We start from the raw sequence: 26632 nt of genomic DNA, 5'->3' as shown, positions 1-26632 counted from the left end.
TGTAGCACAAGCAATAGGTATATGATCTGTTTGATATTTCATTATAATTTTGTATGAATTAATTATAAAATGTTATTAACATTATATTTTATTTTAATTAAAAAGGAATTGAAGCTATGATAAAAAAAGGACATTTTATAGTATTTTTAATCATACTTGAAGATATTTTAACAAAAATCAATATTCTTAGTAACCTAATGCAAGAGAAAAAAGCAACTTTGGGAAAATCAGTAAATTTAATCAATAGTATTATAAAAACATTTGAAAATGACCGTTGCTCAGAAAAATTTAAAAATGTGTGGACAGAAGTTATAGCATTAGCTAAAGAGTTCAACATTTCATTAGAAATTCCAGCTAAAGGTTATTTAAAAATATTTATAAATCATATTTTATTTTAGAACGAAAAGATAGTTTTTAACCGTAATAGAGAATTTATGTTGAAGTATTTTATGTAATAATATATCTTTATATATTTAATTTGATACTTCACAGGTTCCAAACGTAAAAGAAAAGAAACAACACATTTACGAAACTATTGTTAGTAATACTACTGGTGCTGAATGTTCTTATGTTAATGTAGATGAACTCAATCTCAATGAAGGAATGAATGATGAAGATACCCAGTTTGAATACTGGAAAATTAATGGTTATTTTAGGATACTCGACTGTGTTTTATCAGGTTTGAGAAGCCGATTTTCAACAGCAAGCTTGAAAATTGGACATAGTATTGATAACTTTATGAAGTTAAAATATGATGAAAGCTTACATTTTATTGAACATTACGAGGTTAGTAAAAAACATGAAAATATATTATTATATTAATGTTAATATAATGTTTTTGTTTTTAGAATGCTTTATGCATTGATAAAGACCAACTTAAAGCTGAAATGCTAATTATGAAGAATTGTATTAATAAAGATGATTTTGACATAGATGCCATTGTATCAGAAATCAACAAAAAAATTTTTCCAAATTTGTATAAGCTTTTGCAAGTAGCACTTACAATTCCAGTAAGTTCTGCTTCTTGTGAAAGATCGTTTTCGGTAATGCGGCGAATTAAAACATGGCTACGAAATTCAATGTCTAACGATAGATTTTCAAATATATCGTTACTTCATGTTGAAAGGGACTTATCTAATATAATATTACATCTGAAGAGGTTCTTAATATATTTGCGCAAAAAAGCAGACGTTTAAACCTTATAATATAGTAATTATAGTAATAATTTCCTATTTAAAATGTTTTTTTTAAAAATATTTAATTCAAATACAAAATATGTATTTGATAATAATATGATGTATGGTATATTATTTATTTATATTTTACTTAATAACGTGCTTCTTTAGTCCTTTTTTATATATTGTTCCTTTATATTTTTCTATAGTTATATGTGTAGAATATAATAGGTTCTGTACCTGAACCATTAAAGTCCTTATACAAAGTAATTCGCAAGCAGTTGCGGCAGCGTCGTTGATACCACAAAAAAAAGGCTATAGCCCCCCCAAAAAAAATCATCACGCTACGCCTATGTATGAGGTATCAATCGATCAGAAATACGGATTCCGCAGCACCCTCTCTTCGTGGACCCGTACAGGTACTCCCCCGACGACTCCTGCGACAGGTAGAGTGTAGCCTTGATTTCCGGCCGAAGGATCTTGTCCACCCTAGCCCAATCCGTCTTGCTCCTATGACTTTCAGCGAGGGTGGACAGTGGAGGAACGACGTTGAAACCAACCTGGGCTCCGAGGAAGGTGGCCGTTTCGCCCTTGGCAAGCGGACGAAGCCTTGTAACAGGAATTGAGTATCCCGGACACCCACCGGCCGTCGACCCGACAGGTGCAACGACGCGCACTTGGCCGCATTAAGCCTGAGCCCAAGCATGTCCAGGCCACTGTGTGCCGCGTCGATGGACGCTTGGAGTTCGCCAGGGCTGTCGACAATGAGGTACAAGCATAGATAATAGAAGAATGGATAGGACATAAGAACTTATCACATGAAACTTTAGTGATACTATTTTTAAGATTATATGGGGCAAATATTGATATGATAATTGATAAATAATAATAAATATTTAACAAAGTTTAGAGTAATTTTCCAGGCACAAGTGGCACAACAATCAAAATACAAGCTGACAAATATCTAAATATAACTGATCATCATGTTATCATTATTATTTAATAAAATAGTTTTGCACATAACCTTAAAAAGCCCCATATCATCGTTCTCTCTTCCCCAAAAAAGCACACGACCCCATATGGAACTGGAATAGGAATGTCCTATCCATTCTTATATCATCTATGGGTACAAGTCGTCCGCGAACGTATCGAAAGACCTCGCCCTGCAGGAGCGCCACACCTGGGTCGATGGCTATGACGAACAGGCAGGACCACGGGATATCGCTGGTCGGTTGAATTATGAAATTAAAGTATATAATATGATCATGTTTATTATGTGGGCCGTTCCCGGCGATACTGCAATACCGGGTCAACCCGCGGTGGAGCAGGAGCAAGCCCCAAAATCTCCACCAGTTTTGAAAAAATTAGTTTAACATTTGAACCTTTCAATGAAAGGTGTATCAGATGTTAAGCTGATAAGAACAGATTTAATAATAAAATGTTTATGGTGATTAACAAATTATGGGGTGAAAGCAGGGGGGGAAACAGAACTGAGGGCTTTAGCAAATATATGTGAAAGAGAACAAACAAAAATAAATAAAATAGAATCGTACAGTAATAGTACCAGGAGCGGTAGTGATTGAATGAAGACGACTGTTATCCGTGTCTAGCGCGGACGCCGCTGATGTGCTCCGTGTAGATGTCCCTGGTGAACGAGATGACCTCGCTAACACACAGCTTCCTCAGGAGACTCCCATACGAACGGCTGCAGATCTTCTTCACCAGGTCATCGTTGCAGGGGTCCCACGACCCCAGTGCGCCAACGATGAAAGGGACAACAGTGACATCGCCCCCGAAGCTCTCGGCTAGCTCCTTCTGCAGCTCCTCATACTTCACGACCTTCTCGGCAGCCGCAACCTTGAACGCTTCAATCCTGTTTTCGAAGGGAACGGTGGCGTCGATGATCAGCGTCGTGGACCCCTTCCTAATGATGAGGTTGGGCCTGAGTCGCTGCGCGCCGACCACCTGGTTTTCGGAGATGATCTCGAATTTCACAGCAGCCGCCTTCTTGATTCTCGCAATTAGAGCTTTATGCCTTGCCATGTAGAGGCTGGAGTACCGCATGCAGTGATTGACGACGTGCGCTAGGCTTTCGATAGGATTAGCACATCGTCTGCACCGCCGGTCTCCAGACCTCCAGGAGGAGGAACCATTTAGGGGCACCAAGTTAAGTCTGGCCCTGTGTATAAACCGCCAGTCGGCGAAGCGGCAAAAGTCGCCACCCTTAAAGAAGTGCACACTCAATGGCACGACCCTGGTCGGGTTTCCCGATCAGCGTCGCACTCCGAGCCAAGCGCTTTGACTCCCGGATTGTCCTCATGACTACGCGCCTTTGCTTGGCACGTAACGTGCAGTCGAGGACTCTCAAGCTCGGGGGGCCCTCCAGAGACCAAGCGACGTCAAGCCTCCCAGACGCATTCCGGGCTCGGGACCATCGCGAGTGAAAACGCCACCCCGCTGCTCATGAAATACTCCGTCGTTTGACCCTGTCAGGTAGGCACATACCTCGGGAATAGGGTCGGAGCACGTCCGATTCTACGACGGGAAGTCTCGTGAACGTGCTCAACAGCCTCTCTGTCAAACGCCACAAATGGGTCGATGGTCGTGACAATCAGCGGGACCTCTGCTCAATAGCGGATTATCGTATGACTTTGCCTATGCAATTGGTGTATAATATATGATCATGGTTAATATGTGGGCCGTTCCCGGTGGTACTGCAATACCGGGTCAACCCGCGGTGGAGCAGGAGCAAGCCCCAAAATCTCCACCAGTTTTGAAAAAATTAGTTTAACATTTGAACCTTTCAATGAAAGGTGTATCAGATGTTAAGCTGATAAGAACAGATTTTATTTAATAATGTTTATGGTGAAACAGTAAAATGGGGGCCTACAAAAAAAAAACCACAAAAATTAGAGAACAAAAGGGGGGACACATATAAAGGGAACATCAGTATTTAGAGCAATAAATATAGGTATATATAAAAAAAGTATAAAAATAGAGGTAAAAAACGTGGTACATAAAAATCAGCTAAGAACGAAAAAAAAACAAAAATACACAATAATACAAAAATACAAAAAAAAAAAAAAAAAGGTCACGAAGGCAACTCCCTGACCTGTTGGACCCCGGACAAGTGTTCAATATAAACGTCTCTGGAAGCTGCAATGGCGTCGCTGACGCACAACTTCCGGAACAGGGTACCATACGACTACATAACTTCCTCAGGAAGACGTCATTGGCCGGGTCCCAAGAGCCAAGGGCACCCACAACAAAGGGAACAACCACCGCCTCGCACCCATGTCGCGCCGCGAGCCAAGCCCTAAGCTCCTCGTATTTTGCTCGTTTTTCCGCCGCCGCCACTTCAAATGCAGCGAGGCGGTTATCAAAGGGGACTGTTACGTCCACGATATAGAGGTTTGGGCCCTTCTTCAGAACTAAATCCGGTCTCAAACCCTGGTCACCCAGGGCTTGGTTCTCGGAGAGGACCTCAAACCTCGCGGACGCCGCCTTCTTGATTCGGGCGACAACGCTATTGTGCCTCGCCATGTACAGGCCGGTGTAACGCATACAGTGATCGACGACGTGGGCTAGGCTTTCATTTGTATACCCACACCGTCGACACCTGCGGTCGCCGACCCTCCATGACGAAGAGCCATTTAGCGGTACGAGGTTCAGCCTAGTGCGATGGACAAAACGCCAATCGGCGAACCTCAAGAACCTCAACCAAACACAGGTCGTCCGCGAACGCCAGTACCCGATGATCAGCCGACGCGCCCTGCAGGCGTGCCACCACCGGGTCTATGGCCATGATGAAGAGTAGGCCACTAAGCGGGCACCCCTGCTTAATGCCCGAGCGCACCGGGATGTCGCCCGTCATCCCACCGGCCACACTGACTGAGGACGTGGCCCCGGAGTAGATGTCCCGCACTGCCAGAAGGAGATCTTCTCCGGCTCCACTGGCCTGGATCGCTGCCTCGAGCGCGGGGTGTGGTATCGCCCCGAACGCATTCGACACGTCCAGCCAGGCCACGCACTTGTCCACCGCGTGTGTCCTGGCCTTCTCGAGTACACGATTGAGGGTGTGGACGTGCTCAAATGCGCCATCCGCCGGGAGAAACCCCTTCTGGCACGGGCTCAGGACGTTGTAAGATTTCTAAATCTCTATATGCTCATAACTTGATTCAAATTTACAATAAAAAAATAAACCTATGTGAGATTCTAATTTCTAGATAATATTCTAACATAAAAATTTAATAATACATCAATTAATTTTAATAATAATGCAATTGATATTTTGAACATTGTTATGTTTTACGATAATAAGACAAACAACACAATATGACGTGTATATGACCAATATTAATATTAATATTCAGACTAAGAGCCACTAATGGCATTCTGGGAAAACATTATGTGCCAAAGTAAGATAGGTATTTTATACATATTTTCCCTGTTCTTTATTTCCTTGGTCGTTTTTAGTGATTACCGAAAAAAATATAACTTAACGGTGGCATGACAGTGCATATGTGATGATTTCCCGCATCACTAGGCACCCTCGGTCCGGGAAGTAACCAGCTTGAACCCGCTGTCCAACGACATGATACTGAAAGACTCGCCCGGCAGGAGCACCACAACTGAGTCGATGGTCGTGACAATCAGCAGGACACCACTCATTGCCGGACAAGACCGGAAGATCACTTGTCGTTGTCTATGCAATTGGTGTGTAATTTATGTTCATGTTTAATATGTGGGCCGTTCCCGGTGGTACTGCAATACCGGGTCAACCCGCGGTGGAGCAGGAGCAAGCCCCAAAATCTCCACCAGTTTTGAAAAAATTAGTTTAACATTTGAACCTTTCAATGAAAGGTGTATCAGATGTTAAGCTGATAAGAACAGATTTTATTTAAAAATATTTATGGTGAAACAGTAAAATGGGGGCCTACAAAAAAAAAAACCACAAAAAATTAGAGAACAAAAGGGGGGGACACATATAAAGGGAACATCAGTATTTTAGCAATAAATATAAGTATATATAAAAAAAGTATAAAAATAGAGGTAAAAAACGTGGTACATAAAAATCAGCTGAGAACGAAAAAAAAAACAATAATACACAATAATACAAAAATACAAAAAATACAAAAAAAAATATAAAAAAGAAGTCACGAGGGCAACTCCCTGACCTGTCGGACCCCGGACAAGTGTTCAATATAGATGTCCCTGGAAGCTGCAATGGCGTCGCTGACGCACAACTTCCGGAACAGGGTACCATACGACCGACTACATAGCTTCCTCAGGAAGACGTCATTGGCCGGGTCCCAAGAGCCAAGGGCACCCACAACAAAGGGAACAACCACCGCCTCGCACCCATGTCGCGCCGCGAGCCAAGCCCTAAGTTCCTCATATTTTGTTCGCTTTTCCGCCGCCGCCACTTCAAATGCAGTGAGGCGGTTATCAAAGGGGACTGTTACGTCCACGATATAGAGGTTTGGGCCCTTCTTCAGAACTAAATCCGGTCTCAAACCCTGGTCACCCAGGGCTTGGTTCTCGGAGAGGACCTCAAACCTCGCGGACGCCGCCTTCTTGATTCGGGCGACAACGCTATTGTGCCTCGCCATGTACAGGCCGGTGTAACGCATACAGTGATCGACGACGTGGGCTAGGCTTTCATTTGTATACCCACACCGTCGACACCTGCGGTCGCCGACCCTCCATGACGAAGAGCCATTTAGCGGTACGAGGTTCAGCCTAGTGCGATGGACAAAACGCCAATCGGCGAACCTCAAGAACCTCAACCAAACACAGGTCGTCCGCGAACGCCAGTACCCGATGATCAGCCGACGCGCCCTGCAGGCGTGCCACCACCGGGTCTATGGCCATGATGAAGAGTAGGCCACTAAGCGGGCACCCCTGCTTAATGCCCGAGCGCACCGGGATGTCGCCCGTCATCCCACCGGCCACACTGACTGAGGACGTGGCCCCGGAGTAGATGTCCCGCACTGCCAGAAGGAGATCTTCTCCGGCTCCACTGGCCTGGATCGCTGCCTCGAGCGCGGGGTGTGGTATCGCCCCGAACGCATTCGACACGTCCAGCCAGGCCACGCACTTGTCCACCGCGTGTGTCCTGGCCTTCTCGAGTACACGATTGAGGGTGTGGACGTGCTCAAATGCGCCATCCGCCGGGAGAAACCCCTTCTGGCACGGGCTCAGGACGTTGTAAGATTTCTAAATCTCTATATGCTCATAACTTGATTCAAATTTACAATAAAAAAATAAACCTATGTGAGATTCTAATTTCTAGATAATATTCTAACATAAAAATTTAATAATACATCAATTAATTTTAATAATAATGCAATTGATATTTTGAACATTGTTATGTTTTACGATAATAAGACAAACAACACAATATGACGTGTATATGACCAATATTAATATTAATATTCAGACTAAGAGCCACTAATGGCATTCTGGGAAAACATTATGTGCCAAAGTAAGATAGGTATTTTATACATATTTTCCCTGTTCTTTATTTCCTTGGTCGTTTTTAGTGATTACCGAAAAAAATATAACGTAACGGTGGCATGACAGTGCATATGTGATGATTTCCCGCATCACTAGGCACCCTCGGTCCGGGAAGTAACCAGCTTGAACCCGCTGTCCAACGACATGATACTGAAAGACTCGCCCGGCAGGAGCACCACAACTGAGTCGATGGTCGTGACAATCAGCAGGACACCACTCATTGCCGGACAAGACCGGAAGATCACTTGTCGTTGTCTATGCAATTGGTGTGTAATTTATGTTCATGTTTAATATGTGGGCCGTTCCCGGTGGTACTGCAATACCGGGTCAACCCGCGGTGGAGCAGGAGCAAGCCCCAAAATCTCCACCAGTTTTGAAAAAATTAGTTTAACATTTGAACCTTTCAATGAAAGGTGTATCAGATGTTAAGCTGATAAGAACAGATTTTATTTAAAAATATTTATGGTGAAACAGTAAAATGGGGGCCTACAAAAAAAAAAACCACAAAAAATTAGAGAACAAAAGGGGGGGACACATATAAAGGGAACATCAGTATTTTAGCAATAAATATAAGTATATATAAAAAAAGTATAAAAATAGAGGTAAAAAACGTGGTACATAAAAATCAGCTGAGAACGAAAAAAAAAACAATAATACACAATAATACAAAAATACAAAAAATACAAAAAAAAATATAAAAAAGAAGTCACGAGGGCAACTCCCTGACCTGTCGGACCCCGGACAAGTGTTCAATATAGATGTCCCTGGAAGCTGCAATGGCGTCGCTGACGCACAACTTCCGGAACAGGGTACCATACGACCGACTACATAGCTTCCTCAGGAAGACGTCATTGGCCGGGTCCCAAGAGCCAAGGGCACCCACAACAAAGGGAACAACCACCGCCTCGCACCCATGTCGCGCCGCGAGCCAAGCCCTAAGTTCCTCATATTTTGTTCGCTTTTCCGCCGCCGCCACTTCAAATGCAGTGAGGCGGTTATCAAAGGGGACTGTTACGTCCACGATATAGAGGTTTGGGCCCTTCTTCAGAACTAAATCCGGTCTCAAACCCTGGTCACCCAGGGCTTGGTTCTCGGAGAGGACCTCAAACCTCGCGGACGCCGCCTTCTTGATTCGGGCGACAACGCTATTGTGCCTCGCCATGTACAGGCCGGTGTAACGCATACAGTGATCGACGACGTGGGCTAACCTTGTCCACCCTCGCCCAGTCACCTTTAGGAAACGTCCCCATCCTCTGGAGGTGGACTGTGGACGGGTAAAAAAACGTTTTAAGGGCGTCAATGCGCTGCCAAGGGGCCAGCTTGCTGCGGGATATTTTGAGGCCGATTTCCGTTATCTCGGCGAGTGTGGAGAGGGGCGGCACGATGTTGAACCCAACCTGCGCTCCGAGAAAGGTGGCCGCCTCGCCCTCGACCAGCGGGCGAAGCGGGGAGTCGAGTAGCCGGAATTGGGTGTCCCGAACACCGACGGGCCGCTTACCGGACAGGTGCAGGGAGGCACACTTGTTGGCATTGAGTTTGAGGCCGATCATACCGAGTCCGACGCGCGCGGCGTCGATGGCCGACTGGAGGTCTCCCGGGCTGTCGGCGATCAAGCACAGGTCGTCCGCGAACGCCAGTACCCGATGATCGGCCGACGCGCCTTGCAGGCGTGCCACCACCGGGTCTATGGCCATGATAAAGAGTAGGCCACTAAGCGGGCACCCCTGCTTAATGCCCGAGCGCACCGGGATGTCGCCCGTCATCCCACCGGCCACACTGACTGAGGACGTGGCCCCGGAGTAGATGTCCCGCACTGCCAGAAGGAGATCCTCTCCAGCTCCACTGGCCTGGATCGCTGCCTCGAGCGCGGGGTGTGGTATCGCCCCGAACGCATTTGACACGTCCAGCCAGGCCACGCACTTGTCCGCCGCGTGTGTCCTGGCCTTCTCGAGTACACGATTGAGGGTGTGGACGTGCTCAAATGCGCCATCCGCCGGGAGAAACCCCTTCTGGCACGGGCTCAGGACGTTGTTGGCCACCAGCCACTCCGTCAGCCGTCCGGCGACACATCCCACGTAGAGCTTGTACAGCGTGCGGCTCAGCGAGATCGGCCGCCAGTTGGTTAAATCCTCCTTCGCCCCCTTCTTGTAGATCAGGATTGTGACGGCTTTCTTCCACGCTGGGGGCACTCGTTTGAACCTGAGGCATGTGTTGAGGATCCCCGTGAGGACCGTGCACTCTGGGTCCAGCCGCTTCCAGTGCCGGTACGTGAGCCCGTCGTCCCCAGGTGCCGTGTTTTCGAACTTGCCGAGACGCTTTGAAACATCGGCATACTGGAACGGGCCCATCGGTACCGGGTCACGGCCGTCCACCCTCGCATAGATGCTGGGGTCGCATGCTGAGGGTGCCCAGGTCCTCTGAAAATGTTCCTCAACGGCCGGAACGGGGACCTCGCACGACTGCCCCTCACCCGACAGGATCAGCCGGACAGCACGTCGCCTGTTACGCCTATACAGCGACTGGATTCCCTTGGCGTCTGTCGGGTCGATCGCAGTCCTGTTGCCCGATGACCTGCCCTCCGGTCTGACGGGCAGTTTAACGATGACCGCGGCCTCGGCGGTCATCTCGTCGACGAGGGCGACGAACCGCGACCACACCTCCTCCGTGCACGGACCTCTGGAAAAGTCCGCGAAGCGTTCGCGGAACGCGTGCAGGGGTGTGGTGTCGTCGGGCTGCAGAATGTGATCGCCATCGTCGGGGACCTCGGCGGCCGCGTCGGGCTCGGGCACGGGGACGTCCAACAGGTCATCGTCCTCCGGGGCCAGCCCACTCGAGTCAGAGCCGCTATCCGAGGTCGGTGGAGGAATACGCGGCCGCCACAGCTCCGGGCTCGCAATCACAACATTGTAGCCCTCGTTCCTGGGCGATTCGCGACGTGGCGGAGGTAGAGACGGCAGCGGGAGTGACAGTCTGTCACCGACCCCGCGCGGCCTCACCGGTGTCGCACGCCTCGTGCTGGCGGGCAAGAGCGTGGGAAGCGGTGACAGGGGTGCGCCGCCTGTGTCCGGCGGTCTGTCACCAGCCGGTGTCCTTGGCGCACCTCCTGACGCGGCGCCCGCTGTCGATACTGAACCGCCTGTGTCCGGCGGTATGTTACCAGCCGGTATCCTTGGTTCAGTACTGGTTGTGGGTGGCAGTGGGGACGTACCGCCTGTTGCCGGCGGTCTGGTACCAGCCGGTGTCCTTGGCACGTCCACTGCCTCCGGAACGCGAGCGTCTCCTCCGCGCGCCGGGCGGGGGTTTCGGTCCGAGCGCAACCGTTGACGCGTCGCCGGGACCGGGAGCGGCACGGCGGCCGCGGCCAGTGCGTCGATACGGCGGTGGTTGCGCAGATGGTTGGTCAGTCCCTGCTTACTGGGGAAAGACTCGGGGCAGCCGGCCACCGTGCACGTGAAGCGGTCCGCTGTGTCCGCAGCGTCCTCAATCGGGACCTGGCATTTGTGTGCCCCGGGCCGGACGCCGAGAACGATCCCGCACCCGACGCATCGCACCGACGTATCCTCCGCCTCTGCGTGTAACTCACGGAGGTGACGGGTGATGGATTGCTTCGCGCTCGTCCACACCTTGGCGCGAAATTTGGCCGAGCAGTCGGCGTGCGGGCACTCGTCTATGCAATTGGTGTGTAATTTATGTTCATTTTTAATATGTGGGCCGTTCCCGGTGGTACTGCAATACCGGGTCAACCCGCGGTGGAGCAGGAGCAAGCCCCAAAATCTCCACCAGTTTTGAAAAAATTAGTTTAACATTTGAACCTTTCAATGAAAGGTGTATCAGATGTTAAGCTGATAAGAACAGATACTACACTTTGATCTTAGCCGATAGGCCGAGAAGCGATACACTACAGACATCACTAAGGTATCTTAAAGATAAACACAATTCTAAGACGATTGCAGTTTCAAATTTGAGCGTGTTCGGAAAAGCGAAAATATCGATTTTCGAAAAATCGCATCTTCAAAATTGGCCGTATACGTCATTAATTTTATGTGTTGCACCTCGCAGGTCGATGATAATTGCATTGAAATAGATGATTTTATAGATTAATTGTCGAATATACCATCAGACAAATGATACAGCTCAATTGCGCTATCTACCGTCAATAAAAAACGAACGCATACGCGAAATATTCTTTTTCAAAAACGCGTATTCCGTTGTCTATTTCTACACGACTTTGTTTTTTCTCATGTTTAATAGTTGTAAAATACGTACGAGTTTGCAAATAACCGTTTGAATACAATACGATCAGTATCGTTGCGATGGAATTATAACAAACGACGTTTCTACATACGAAAATTCGACAACGGCGGACGCAGATAGCCGCCACCGTCGCGGTCGATGGGAATGTTACCTACGACGTGTAATAATGACGTGCGGCGAAATACGGCGGCATCGTGTACCAATAGCGCCCTCTCGTTGTCATACTATCGGCTCATGTATGTACATAATATTCTGAATAGTATTTTATAACGTATAATGTGAGAAATAACAACAATAACAATACAATAATATTATTGTTGTTCTTTTTAAAACAATGTTTACAAATTAAACTTTATTACTCAAAATCATTAATCAATTAATATTTTACATTTATAAGTAGTTTAATGTTATGTAAGCATGTAGCCCACGAGCTCACCGCACAGGGGCTATAGTCCATATGCGTATTTTACATTTTCTGACTACGGTCATTACTTGTGCAACAAAAGTGCATTGTAAATTCCACCGATTGCAACCATTTTAAACCTTTTTTCATGTAAAATCCTCCGGTACTTTTTACTACCTGTAAAAACCTAAATTCAGTCAAATATAAATTCTTCCGGGTCCGGGATAGTTGAATTGCACATATTACTTAAAAAGAAATGGTCGAACTGCACTCGGGTAAAAAGCATATAGTGGTCGAACACCATTCGTTCAAAAAAAGGGGTTAAAATGTAAGGTCATTATGTACGGTCTAGTTTATTATTATAATAATATTTGACGCTTTAAAAAAAGAATAAAATAAATTATACATATATTATATTACTTCAAAAATTATCAAAATTAATTGAAAAAAAAAGTTATAATAATAGTTGCTGATAAACCTATATAATATTATATCAACATAATGGATAATGGTATGTATAAAACAATCATTCTTAACTACGCTAATGATTAGAATCATTGTGTATACAATATTTTGAATTGTTGATAAATTAAACAACAATTAGCAATTTTAAATTATTAAATAATAGTTAGTGAATACATTGTCTTCTTATAAGTTATAAGATACTCGATATAATAAGTTATATGTATATAGTGTATTCCTTTATATTATATCATAATATCAGCAAATGTCAATAACATTTGAAGTTTTCAGAAAGTCACATTATCGTCAAAGTATAAACAAACAGCGTAATAATAAATTAATTTATTAACTTTCATTATTTATTTGACGATTTAATTTTTATAATTTTATATTATTTATCAAATTATTGTAGGTACTTTGAGGATTATTTTTTATAGGGATTTATTCCGATTACCCACCATACCCGTATACCTCTTTCCATCTGTACTGCGTAATATTCCATGACGTAAAAATGAAATTTTAACGTAAACAATACCGTAGTCTAGGGTAGTATTGTAAATTTTAAACATCTATTGACAAATTTGAAGAAATGATTTTTTTAATGGACCTGTTGCAGCAAATCATTCTGAAAACAACGTACGAATTTCGATTATTTCCGTATGAATTGTGTCAACAATGTCACGTACTTACCTACCTATCATCATTGATTATACATAGTATGATAATATTAAATAATCTGTCGTTGGACAAACGGGGTAAACAATTACCACAGACGTATTTAATACAGTATATTATTAAATATGATAATTTATATTAACTAATGATATCCCAATAAAACACTCCGTCAACTCCGTGGAAAAAAATGCTAAGTAAAAAAAAAAATAAATATAAATGCTATAAAATGTGTGATATAAGGTGAAATCTAAGTAAATGATCTAATGTGTAAATTGTATATACAAATAATTATTTCAAATTTAATAAAAATTGGTTATTTATATTAATTTATAATATGAATTATTTTAACTAAAATTGATCCAAATTTAGTTTACTTGGCCGGAAACAAATTTATTTATTTTAATGGGGTCTGCATTATTTATTACATAAACTTAGTACTTGGCTATATATATATATATATTTTTTTAGACTGAATCTTCCGGTCAAGTAATCTAAATTTGGATCAATTTTAGTTAAAATAATTCATATTATAAATTAATATAAATAACCAATTTTTATTATATTTGAATTAATTACTTATAATATATACATTTTACACATTAGACCACTTACCTAGATTACACCTTATATCACACATTTTATAGCATTTATAATTTTTTTTCTTAGCGTTTTTTTACACGGAGATGACGGAGTGTTTTTGTTGGGATAGTATTATTACGATTTATTATAATATACGACGCCAGTCTATGTGGTGTGTATTCGGTATAAGTTTAAATTTTTAAACTAAAATATGTTTGTATAGGCAACCCATTGTACACGTCATTCTTATCAATGGCCAACTTCACCCTCCTACATTTTCTTTGGAAATTTCGAAACTCTGCATTGATATTTGGCGCATGTAAATTATGATTAAAAATTTGAATTGTGTATTTTTTAATACAGATAACTTTGCCATAAAAGTGTAATTTGTCGTTTAATTTATTACGTTGTAAATTTCATCTAGGATTTAAGTACGATCATAATAATATTATTACTTTTTAGTCATATCAACTGAATGCATATTTTTTGTATAACCCTAAATTAGTTGATTACCCTAGGCATAATGGATATACTCATATGAGTGCAACTGTGTACAGTTGAGGGATATACCTAACGCATAAATGCATCAAGTGTGTGGATTTATATGTACAGCCTGCTGAATTGAAAACTATGGAGAAAGGCAATGAAATAACATTTGATTCTGATGAAATTCAAATATATAAACCTATTGCTGTGGTAAGTTTAAAATTCACACAAGTACACAACTTTGTTTTATTATAACAGTAAACAATTCAAAAATCATATTTGTTAATGTAAAAACATAATATTTTTACGATAGGTAAACAGAAGGATTGAAAATTTCTTAAAGAGAAAGAGAGATGAAAACCAAGAAAGAAATGCCAGATTGTATTGTAACTCAATATCTAGCCGAAATTGTTCTAGTGCTTCTAGAACATGTAATACAATAGAAGCTAAACGTCAGAAAGGATCTGAATGCTTTGTTAAAAGTACAGCATTTTTATATCCTTTTTATTTGATACTTATAAATTAAATTATTTTTATTTTTTCAGAGACGAAAGTGAATAATAATTTAGGACCACTGAATAATGGCGGTTTGGATCCAGCTAGCTTAAACAGCTACAATTTATCAAGTAATTCTAATTCTATTGGATTAAACCCAGATGTGCAAGAAAGAATATCAAACATTGAAACAGTCTTAAATATTAAAAGTGATGGCCGAAGTAACATTGATATTTATGATAAACTAAAATCATTAGAAGATCATGTATTAAAACTAGAAAATATTTTATTAAATATCAATGAAAATTACTCATTATCAAATACTTTTTCCATTGATAAAGATACGGGAACTATACGACACAATTTAAAGACCGATGATCTTATTAGACAAGTAAATGTATTATTATATTTTATTGATTAATTAGTATTAGTTAGATACATATTAATATATTTTATTTTGATATTGTATTTGAAAATGGTAGTTATTGGGTAGGCTAGTTCTTTGTTGTATTTAAACATGAGATAGTAAATTATGTGACCTTATAAATAAGGTTTAGCTGTATCCAGAAGTAAATTTAATATTAGTATGCATGCACAATAGTTATCGAGACAGAACATATAACTGTATACTGTATATGTTGGTATAATTCTCGCAATGCTGCTCTTATGTGCAGTTCCTGTCCAATCTTATAATTTCGACAGTCCCATCTATTCTTTATTGTCTATGCATAGCACAGACTAACATTCACTTAAATTGCTAAATACTAACAATAAATAGCACACATAGAAGATGCTAGAATTAAATTTATTTTCTTAGCAAAATCACACAACATTTGTTTACATATCACTTCTGACTTCATAATGATTTATAATTATTTTTCAGAAAAAACTTGCCTGTGAAGATAATATGATAAAAAAAGAAATAAAACCAAGCGTATTACCAAAGAAATCGGTAAGTTATCTACTGTTTTATAAATACCAATAATTTCAATGAGTTTATAATACATTATATATGGTATTAAATAATGTTAATGTGGTATAAATCATAATATTACCAAATTTAATATCAAAATATAAATCAAATAAACATTTGAGACTCTCACAAGTTTAATCATTTTTCATAGTACTGTAGTTTAAAATAATTGAGCCCAGGTACAAATTCAAACCATTAATCTAAACATAAGGTTACAAAATGTAAAAAAAAAAAACCCTGGGGAAGTTGCTCTGCTGTGTAGTAGGTGTCGACTGTCAAGTGTTTCTCAACATTGAGAAGTTACCCTATTTAAAAATAAATAAATTTAATTGTTGGGTCAAAAAGCTTGAAAATGTAATACAATGCTTTCACACATTGTTACAAGAACAGTTTAAAAATATTAAAAATACATAGACATGATTTTTATTTATAAGCATTTAAAGTTTACACTTCGAAAAAATGTATCAAATTATTTTGTAGTTGAAAATGTATGAAATGTTCAATTTTTATAGTTAAGGATTGTAAATTCAAAACAAAGTAGTAGTTAGTTAGTAGTTTATACTGTAACCAAAAAATCTAAAAAAAAATATTGGCAAAATTATATATCTAAACAAAGATTAACGATTTTAGTAGTTTTGTTGTAATTTAAAAATATTATACCTGGCTCCTGGGTACCTACTCGAAATTGTATTATATTTTTTACACACAATAACATTTTTAAATGCAATTTCTTAAATTAAAATTAGAAGATAGTAATAGTAATATAAAGTACTTTAATAACAATAATATCGTACAATATACTTAATAATATTATAGGCTGTCTGACCGCCTGTGCTCTGAATCGTTTTTTGTATACAATGATTTTATATCATTAAATTCAAATTTAACACATCCATTACTGTAACTTCTAGACATCTAATTTACAGAAGAGCGTTACCCACTTAACATTTATTTTTATATTCTGAGCGGAGCAATGAAAGTATTAATTTTATAATGATATGTTTTTTACCAAATTTTTTTTTTATGACTCATCACCGTTTGAGGCTGTAAAACTACTTTGATTTTCATCAACAGTATCTTGTTTGTTGGGAAAGTGAATCTAGTTGGTGCAATGAGGAGGTCAAAATTTAAAATTCCCAATAGTTTTTTAAAACGCCATGGAAAACAAAATAAAAATTAAGAAAAACCGGGAATTTTTAAGCAAAATTGGTTTTTGACAAAATCGATTTTGGTTTTTGGTATTACTCTAAAAAAAAATAATCGTAGATTTTCACAGGTTGCTTATATTCGCATTTTCCATACAGGATAACAATTTTTTGATTTGTTTTGAACTGTTAAAGAAAATTTTCAGTTTCAAGTTTTTTAGTTTTTTATTCTATGAATGTCAATAAAATGTTATATGTTGGGAATAAAGCTTGAAAATTGAATACAAGGCTTCTACTATATTGTTACAATGACATTTAAAAATTATTTAAAATCTATAGTTACAATTTTATTTTATAAGCATTTAAAGTTCAAATATTAACAAAATACGTAAAAATCACAAAAAGTTAGAATTTCATAAAAAATTTTCTTTTTGAATCTAAGATTTCAAAATGTAATACAAGATTCCTCATAAGTTTGTCTACAAGAAAGTCAAATAAAATTTTTATGAGCGTTTGTAGTTCATATTTTTACAAGATTGCATAATAACTAGATTTCTTATGTAGCGTTTTTCTTATGTGGTTGTAATTTAAAAACAAATAACTATAGATACATGAAAACTTCACTCGATTTGAGCGGTTTTCGGGGAATTTCAAATTTAAATTTTTTTTTTATTTTTCTATAAATGTCAATAAATTGTTGTTTGTTGTTGGGTCAAAAAGTGTGAAAAATGAATACAAGGCTCCTGATATATTGTTACAATAACGGACAAAAAATAGTAAAAATGCATATGTACGTTTTTTTTTATTATCATTTAAAGTTTAAATTTTGACAAAATTTATAGTGTTCAACTTTTTATAGCTAAGGATTAAAAATTTAAAACAAAGTTCCATGTAAGTATGTTATTCGGTAACCAAAAAAAATATAAAAACCGTTATTTTTTTATAGCTATTTTATGTTTAAATTTCGACAAAATTAGATACTTAAATGAAGAAAAACGAATTTAGTTTTGTGTTTTTTTTTTAAAAATATTATGGGTACTAAAGTATATTATTATATACCAATATGAAATAGTAAACAAATAATAACAATTCAACTTAACCGGCTACCGTATTAATAATAACAACATAAATATAATATAAAATACCCAAGGCTGACAAACAGTCTCCGCTCAGAAACTTTTTTTTCGTATACAATGATATTATATCATTGAATTAAAATTTAACATCATCCATTAGTCACCCACTTGAAACTTACTGTACTGTAGAGCTCCTTCCACTTATCCGCTTTTTTTGTATTATATTTTTATACATTTAATTATTGTAATTTAGAATATTAAACTAACTGTTACCTGGTATAGGTATTGTTATATACTCATATATCAAATAGTAAATAAACAAAATTAACACTTGTCTAATATACACATTTTGTGGGTTTATTAAAAATAATTTAGGTGCTTTTTAATAGTTTTACATGGCTACAAAATTTGAACTCTTATCATAACTCATAAGGCATAACCATCTTTGTTTTTAGCTATGCATTAGTGTTAAGAAAAATTATTTTCATTAAATCATACAAAATCACATTATTTACATTATTAATATTTATATTAGCATGCATTTGTTAGATATGCAGCAATTATCCTGGATTTAACTAAACTATAAGACTACTATAAATTTAAATTTTGGACTTTTTCCTTTTTTGATAAGAATTTGATTTTTTCTTTAACGGTTATAGTTATTTTCTTATAATTCAAAAATATTTACTGTAAGGACTTGAAAGTTTTCGTCATCACATATATTATTATTTTTTTTATGCATAGTAATGTATTTTGACTAATTTTAAGTTATTTATATCATGAACCTATCACACTGTTCTACTGTACGTCTATAACAACACGAGTCAATAAGTAATAACAAAACTACATATTAAATGATATAATATTATAAAAATTACTTATAAATATATTATGTGATGTTTTTGTCAAAAATTAGATCAACTTAAAATATTTCTAAATGTAATATAAATAAATTTAAAAATATTCATAGTGGAAGTGAGTAAACAGTGTTCACAGTGACTTGGAACTTATTGTATTATAATTATATATTATCAAAATCAAAGTACACTCAAAATTTACTGTACTCTGGTCCACGAGAGTACACAAACCAAAATCAGTTTTTCTGCACATCTCTATGAGATACCCTTTCATAGCGGAACCATTTTTTAAATAGGTAGACGCATTGGTATGCCTAGAAAAACGTTGGTTTGAGTTCTCTTGTGGAACAGAGTTTATAATAATGGCAGAGCGACTTCTCTAGTTTTTTATAGCAACTATTACAGTGCCTACATTTTTAAATTTGTTTCTTAATGCATTAAATTAATATGTTTCCATTCATATTTTACACTAGGAACTAAGAATTTATGATCTTTGAGTTTATCAAGTCAATATATCTGAGAACAAAATATAAAATTAAAATACCTAAGAATAAAAACAAAATTAGTTTATTTTGTAATTTTTTAATGTCTATTACTTTTTATTTATATTTCATTCTTAAAAACTATTTTTCTACATGTTAAATTTACAATTCAAATGTTAAAATATTAATTATTTTTCAGAAATATTCTGCCAATGAAATACAAGAACTCATTAACAATGTCAAAAGAATTGATGAAAAAAAAAAAAAATTCTTGAATCAATAATTAATACATAAGACATTTATTTTTATCTTATTGTATAAAATCATTAAAAATATCTGGTACTTCTAAACATAGTTTGTTATTTCTTTTGTCCATAATATCGTTTAAAGGTACTATCAATATGAGTCAAGTACCACGAGTCGGGAAACAAATTGTCAACATTTGAAGTAGGTTCAAAAGGTGCTACAAACAAATTAAAATAATTTAATTTAAAGACTGTAGTCAAAACTATTACTATTATTCAGATATATTCATGAAAATAATAAGAAATAGCTATGTAGAACTTTAAAAAATATACTACCTTTGTTGTAAGCCAACTCCCGGTTTGTTAGTGTATTTTCAAATTCAACAGTCGATGTACTCTGTCTGTTTTCTAACATCACAGGAACATGTTGCAATAAATCAATAAGGGTTTCTAGTTTTGCTCCTGGGCGTATAGTAATTGAATAAAATGAAGAACACATGCCAGAACCAAATGAAAACATTGCTATTCGTTTCCCAGCCATTTCATTGGTAGGTTTACTGTAATTCAATTTATTTAACACATAAATTACAACACACATTGCTACTCCGGTTTATGCTAAATTTGTAAAAAACAATAAAAACCCTAGTAGTGTATAATTACCTAAGCAAGTAAGAAATCAGCCCACCAAATATAGATGCCGTGTACATGTTTCCAATATTTTTGGGTAATTTTTGAGTTGGCGCAGTGAGTTTTTTAAACAGTTTTTCTGTGTCCTTTATAACACCCAATTCGGATAACATATTGACACTGATATCTGAGTTTCTAACAGTTCATGATATTTCATACATTATTATTTCAATGGCAATCGAAGGTTAATTATGCACCTTTACCATACAATTACAATTTTGTTTTATTAAAAACAGTGTTTTTTAATGATGAATTCAAAAATACTTTTTGCAGAAACAATTTTGTTAAATTATTGGATAAATGTTCAAAAAACTTGGAAACATTTTTTAAGACAGTATTTAAAAAAAATAAAAATTATAAAAAGTTAAAATTAAATTTGTTTTTATCTTATGAATTACTTGGGTTAGTTTTGTTCTAAAATTTTAGGGATGTCAAAATTATAAAAGGGTTATCTTTACTGTATTTGTATTACCAAATTGAGACAATATTGAAGTTATCATAACTCCTCAGCTAAGAATGTTCACAATTTGTTTCAAATATCTTTTAAAAATTCATAAAAAACCACATATTTTTATAATTAAAAAAAAAAGCTAGGTAGCTGATATTAATGATGTACAATATTTTTGATTGTTCCCATTCAAAAATATGGTTTTATTTATCTCACATTTAATGCTTACACATATTTCAACAGATCGGATTCATTCTCATAACATTTAGCGTCTAACTGGACGTCGTGAAGCGTTAACCAGGTAAATGCTTTCCTCACGAGTTTTCCGTAAGGAGAATGAAACACGATGGCGTCAAAGTGTTGCAATACACTCTTAGGGCCTATAAAATTTTATGTTTACACGTGAACAAAATCAATTGCAATCGGTAAGTAACAGCAGTAAATTTGAGTTTACACAGCCTTTAGAGAATGGGTGAAAATAAAAACTGTACTAGTATTATTCGGAGTATTGGATTCGCTGTTGTCGGTGTCAGCAAATTTCTTCAAAAACCTCTTTCGGTACAGATAATAGCAGTTGTAAAGCGCATCAAAATAACACCGGATTGACACTTTTCCGTCCACTGTTGGATAATTTGTGCCCATGTCTCCTTTGTAAAAATCGTACGTGTCTGCCATGTGTGAAGCTCTCAATTCTGAATTTTTATTAAGTTTAGAGAATGTAAAAAAAAAAACAATGTTACGATTGCTAGAAAATTATATGGTTTTATCTAGGAACCTCTGTCTAACACCAAGGGTGCGTTGGGTCCTAGAAGCATTGCCACTGCGCCTGCACCACCTGTTGGCCTTGCTCCACCACGAGCATATGTCGCGACGTCTGCAGCAACAACAATAGCGAGCCGTCCTACAAACAGGTGTACATAAGTCATAATCGACATAATGTTTAAATATAATATGTTCCATTATTTATGAGTTATGAATTCAGAACAGGGACTTAATATACTTATAAAAATTATCACTGACGCTTAATAAAACATTAAAATGTAAGCTTTTGAGATCATCAAACAGTGTTTAATTTGTATGTTAATGTTAAAAGTAGGTACCATATAGACAAAACAATATAACATTAATGAAAACCTCATAACTGATTTCTAATCATTTATTATTTTTAATTGTAATTTTTTTAGATTCAAATTATTCTTGTTGTTAACAACAAAACAAAACTTTAAATTTGTTTCTTATTTACTGCTGTTTAACTACTCTTAAATTATAACAACATTAAATAAATGTCCTTTCTTAATAAGTATGCAAATGCAGTCTTGACCCATGATTCAATGATAGTAATGATTAATAAATTCAAATTCCTTTATTATATAGTTGGTATATACCATCCCAAGCACTGGACTCCAACCATGCTATTGAGTTGAAAAGGGCAGCGGTGCCCCCATAACAAGCATTGGTCGAATCTACTCCTTCGACATTGTTACAGTTGTCAAATAAACGCATTAACATGGATTTGATACTTTTGGACTTGTCTACCGGTGTTTCGGTTCCCACTTCGAGTCGTCCAATATTTGAATAACCTTAGTTGTATTTAAATGTACAATATAAAATCATTAGACACATTATCTGGTATAAAAATATACATACATACTTGTTCTTGTACGCTGCATCAACAAACTTACTGCAGTTAGACACAATGAGACGACATCTTCGCGGTCTGAACAAAATGCCATGCGCTCTTGACCCAGACCGATTGTATACTTGCCTTTAGATACACCATCGTGCACCTCAAGGTCAGTCTGGTTTACATATGTAGATGGTACTACTATCTCTAAGGCTAGTATGCCTACGTGATCAGGCCATTTACCTTGGGTGTTATCCATTATTATACTATGACTTTAAACAAAAATTTACATTTATATACAAAAAATCATTGGTACTTTTTACAGTTATAATGAAAAGTGAATATGAGATTGATATGATGAAAAAATAAATAACTTACAATATCTTACTTCAAATTATAAATATTTTACTGGTTTAATAGAGTAACTGTCAGCAAAAATAAGACAACGTTTATATAGTATCTATTGAAATTGTAAATATGTAATTAAAAAAATTAATTATAGTCAATAAACCATGTAATGGGAACTACATTGTGATAATGTGAGTCAAACTGTATAAAAATTATATTTATATGCTAACTTTTTATTGTATAACTAAATATTAATCGCAGTGTGTGAAAATCGGGCTATTGGCTATTGTAATTTATATATAGTTTATTTATAGTTTGAATTTCCCATTAAATATAATGATCAGTAAATTATATAAAATTACAAATTATATTATTATAATATGTATACTAATCAAAATGAACAAAAATATACGAATAAATTATACAATAAACTTTTATTGCTATATCCATAAACTAACTAAATGATATTGTAAAAAATAAAAATTTAATTTAAATATGCATTTATGGATAAAGTCTTAATATATTGAGACTTCAGTGCATAATGTGTATATAATGTTTCCAATTTTATATCTAACCCGTTATACTAAGACATAAAAACTACAAATTAAGAAATTAAGAATTTCTCACCTTTAGGTTTATACCATACTTAAATGTAGAGCACTTGAAGCCATCCATACTTGATTAATATTAATAAAATTAGGTAAAAAATAATTAAAAATTCTATTATTTATTTTGATTTCACTTATTATGGTATATTATACAAGACATATTTTATACACTGATTATTTTATTAGTAGCTTGAAATACACAGCCTCTCTGTGATAATTGATTCATAATGGTAATAATGTTAACACAATCGTCTATAAATAATAAATAAAAACAATAATAACTTTATTCTCCATAAATATTTACTTAAAATAAATATTACCAATTCCACTGTGAATATTACCAAATTGTTTTGAATTTGTTGTCTTAAGCATACTTTTTATACCTAACGGATATTGTCCCATTGTCAGAGCAAATAACTATTAAAATAATCACAATAAAAAAAAATTTTTTTTCAATTTATAATTAGTTGAGAATGTTGAAATACCTTTTTAATATTTATCCAAGTACACATGAACTCTGGAATTTTTATTGTTGAAGGAAACAATTTACATTGTTCAATGAACATGTTGCCTATGTCCCAGTTTCCTGAAGTTACGATGATGGATTTTTCTTTTCCCATATTAGTGTGATCCTTATGCCAATTACAAAAATTGAAGAAAACATCATCAAATGGTGGGCTATTACTAACCATATCCTAATATTCATAACATAAACAGAATTTTTTTTTTAATAATTAAAAGCTCTATTTTTTAAAATAATAATGTGTAAACTAATATAATATAATCAAGTAAAATTTAATAAATATACTAAGATATTTTTTTTTATTGTGTCAATTGTTACAAGTAAAATGTATGTTTTATACAATATAATATCATGATGCATTAATCATTATATTTTGTGTATTCTTACGTGGTCGGATTTATACTATCTGATTTCGGGGCAAATCATATTTAGTAGCCTACACCAGTGGCGGCTCTTGGTATGGTGCACAAGAGCACATGAACCACCCAAAAAATTAAAAAAATTATAAAAATAAAAAGATTCATATAGTAACATTAAATTGATTATTATGCAGATGGTCTGTAAAAAAATCTGTTTTTGCAGTTTTTATGTTGAGAAATGTGTCTATAAACGATTAAATAATTCGTGGAGCACAAATTGTTTGGAGCACATTTAATGTGTGCACCAAACCTATTTTTATCATGTCGCGTCATTTGTACGTTAAACACTGTACATTATCCATTAATTACTAAGATATTGTGTTTATGTTCATAAATCATAGGTCAATAATAACCAATTAGTTAGTTTTTCTAATTTATTTATATTTTAATGTGGTAAAAAGCTTAAAAAAATTAATTTAGATAAGTAGGTACATTATTTTGGTATGCACCTATAACAAAATTAATATTTTTACCATCTTACATAGATTATTAGGTATCTCATACATTTCTTGTGGACCACCGCCACTGGCCTACATTAAGAATTGTAAGTTAAAGTCTAATATTTGATACTGTTTCTAAATTTATAATATCAAAAATCTAAAAATCTAAACCTAACGTCCTTATATTATTAATATTTGCATTACAAATGAAAATAAATAGTTGTTTTAAATATATACAGTTAAAAAGTAATTTGGAAAAGTCAATTAGTAATTTATTAATTAGTTTAAATAGTAGTTCTAACAAATTGAATTACAAAGCTTAACAGTAGTAGCATTGTTTTTGAAATACCATACTTGTGTAATACCAGTCAACTGTGTACAATATTCTGTCAGCACTGTATGAATTATAGGTTTGACATATGAATGAAAAATTGATACTACTTCAAAACCGCCTTTGGCCGTATTAAGTTCGACTAGTATACATGGAAATTCAATTATTTCCTAAAACAAATATATTAAAAACTATTAATATGACATTACTTAGTTAAACAGTAAGTAAATTAAAATTTTAATATGATGCCTTAAAACAATTTGTTTATATAACACTCCTTATTTTTTATCAATATGTATTGGATATAACATCATTGTCCTAATATATTGTAAATTATGATTTTATGATTCTGTACATAAAATTAGTAATTATTAAACTAATTTTAATACATAATTAATATGGTATGGGTATATTTGTTTAACAATTGTATACAGCAAAAACTTAAGAAAATGTAGTGCAACAACTTTATATAGTGCCATACTGGAAATCATACTATCAAAGCTTTTTTTTCAAGTACAGTAATGTCAAAAAAACTGAAGTAAACTCAAGAGAAAATGTATGAATCAGTTCTAATCAAAATGTTTAGAAGACTATATTAGACCATTAGAAAATGGATAAGACAGTTATATAACAATTTGTATTTATTAATAATTATTACATTTAAATATCCCACTTTTAACTTAAAACAGGTAAATAAGTTTCTACATTCTTATTAGTTTATTATCTATATTATATTTCATCTGTAAAATATGTTAAATTGAATATTAAACCTTGTGAAAAATCCAGTTATAATTAAGTGATTATATCCATTTTTTTTCTTTTAACAAACTAATAATTAAGTCTAATACAATTGCTATATGCTAAAAGTAAAAATGAACCTGAGGTTTTAGTAAATGAGCCCCATTGTCGCAAGTAGCTTCAAAATCTAAGACAAAAAACTTAGTATATGGTTGTGACATGTTAGGTCTTGTAATTGATTCTGCATTTGGCTTGTCCGTTGACCGGATAAACATTGTTTTATTGAACACCAAATTGTACTTATGAAATATTTGTGGTCGGAATAAGACATTAAACTTCATCATAATTTACAAAATGTTAAATTTATATAAAAAAAAGTAAAAAGATCAATCTCCAATCTCAATAATACATAATATTATTGTCTAAAGAATAAAGATACTCCAGTAAGTTGTAGTTCAGAACATCTCCCTCTTATCAGTCATCATTTTCTGATAAGTTGGTAATCAGTAATCACAATACTGCATAACAATAATATTTTTATTATTATTATTATTATTATTATTATGTTTGTTATATTATCTTAAAAACTGCTTCTCTGCTGCAGTTCTAAATTCTTATAAACATTCTTCACACATAAATC

At 36.0% G+C, this 26632-nt stretch overlaps 4 protein-coding genes, 2 non-coding genes and 3 pseudogenes across 8 annotated transcripts; 1 reads left to right on the top strand and 8 right to left on the bottom strand.

Annotated features, from left to right (window-relative positions):
• Nucleotides 1–2446: 2446 nt before the first annotated feature.
• Nucleotides 2447–2627, bottom strand: LOC132937643 (U2 spliceosomal RNA; annotated as a pseudogene).
• A 1237-nt stretch (nt 2628–3864) lies between these two features.
• On the bottom strand, nt 3865–4053 carry LOC132937642 (U2 spliceosomal RNA). Its single transcript, XR_009663751.1, has one exon. It is a non-coding gene; the product is annotated as a U2 spliceosomal RNA (small nuclear RNA).
• A 1861-nt stretch (nt 4054–5914) lies between these two features.
• LOC132937641 (U2 spliceosomal RNA) lies at nt 5915–6089 on the bottom strand (annotated as a pseudogene).
• Nucleotides 6090–6917: 828 nt separating this feature from the next.
• LOC132941032 (uncharacterized) lies at nt 6918–14125 on the bottom strand. Its single transcript, XM_061008882.1, has 3 exons — nt 14101–14125; nt 8903–11361; nt 6918–7394 (listed from the first exon to the last, which is right to left on the bottom strand). Exons 1-3 carry the CDS (start codon nt 14123–14125, stop codon nt 6918–6920), a joined length of 2961 nt encoding a protein of 986 aa, XP_060864865.1.
• Nucleotides 7984–8158, bottom strand: LOC132937640 (U2 spliceosomal RNA; annotated as a pseudogene).
• Nucleotides 11396–11589, bottom strand: LOC132937632 (U2 spliceosomal RNA). Its single transcript, XR_009663745.1, has one exon. It is a non-coding gene; the product is annotated as a U2 spliceosomal RNA (small nuclear RNA).
• A 216-nt stretch (nt 14126–14341) lies between the features above and the next one.
• On the top strand, nt 14342–19920 carry LOC132933896 (MAP3K12-binding inhibitory protein 1-like). 2 transcript variants are annotated; one of them, XM_061000169.1, is made up of 6 exons: nt 14342–14498; nt 14586–14763; nt 14867–15035; nt 15099–15445; nt 15932–16000; nt 19781–19920. In XM_061000169.1, exons 2-6 carry the CDS (start codon nt 14698–14700, stop codon nt 19862–19864), a joined length of 735 nt encoding a protein of 244 aa, XP_060856152.1. In that variant the 5' UTR covers nt 14342–14498; nt 14586–14697; the 3' UTR covers nt 19865–19920. The 2 variants fall into 2 exon arrangements, with proteins under 2 accessions (XP_060856152.1, XP_060856154.1); XM_061000171.1 differs by having other exon boundaries at nt 14348–14763; nt 15099–15439.
• LOC132933893 (hydroxymethylglutaryl-CoA synthase 1-like) lies at nt 19907–23700 on the bottom strand. Its single transcript, XM_061000166.1, has 9 exons — nt 23561–23700; nt 22613–22857; nt 22347–22541; nt 21737–21862; nt 21453–21653; nt 21191–21341; nt 20487–20648; nt 20163–20383; nt 19907–20044 (listed from the first exon to the last, which is right to left on the bottom strand). Exons 2-9 carry the CDS (start codon nt 22842–22844, stop codon nt 19941–19943), a joined length of 1392 nt encoding a protein of 463 aa, XP_060856149.1. The 5' UTR covers nt 22845–22857; nt 23561–23700; the 3' UTR covers nt 19907–19940.
• On the bottom strand, nt 23657–26463 carry LOC132933895 (ERI1 exoribonuclease 3-like). Of its 2 annotated transcripts, none has more exons than XM_061000167.1 (5): nt 26133–26463; nt 25278–25424; nt 24027–24236; nt 23862–23958; nt 23657–23793 (listed from the first exon to the last, which is right to left on the bottom strand). In XM_061000167.1, the coding sequence occupies exons 1-5, from the start codon at nt 26334–26336 to the stop codon at nt 23705–23707; spliced, it is 747 nt and encodes a 248-aa protein (XP_060856150.1). In that variant the 5' UTR covers nt 26337–26463; the 3' UTR covers nt 23657–23704. The 2 variants fall into 2 exon arrangements, with proteins under 2 accessions (XP_060856150.1, XP_060856151.1); XM_061000168.1 differs by having other exon boundaries at nt 24027–24173.
• Between the last annotated feature and the right edge of the window lie 169 nt (nt 26464–26632).

Source organism: Metopolophium dirhodum, chromosome 1, assembly GCF_019925205.1.
Source record: "Metopolophium dirhodum isolate CAU chromosome 1, ASM1992520v1, whole genome shotgun sequence".
NCBI classification, from domain to species: Eukaryota; Metazoa; Arthropoda; class Insecta; order Hemiptera; family Aphididae; genus Metopolophium; species Metopolophium dirhodum.
Note: the sequence above shows the minus strand (reverse complement) of the source record. Positions and strands in the feature narration are given on the sequence as shown.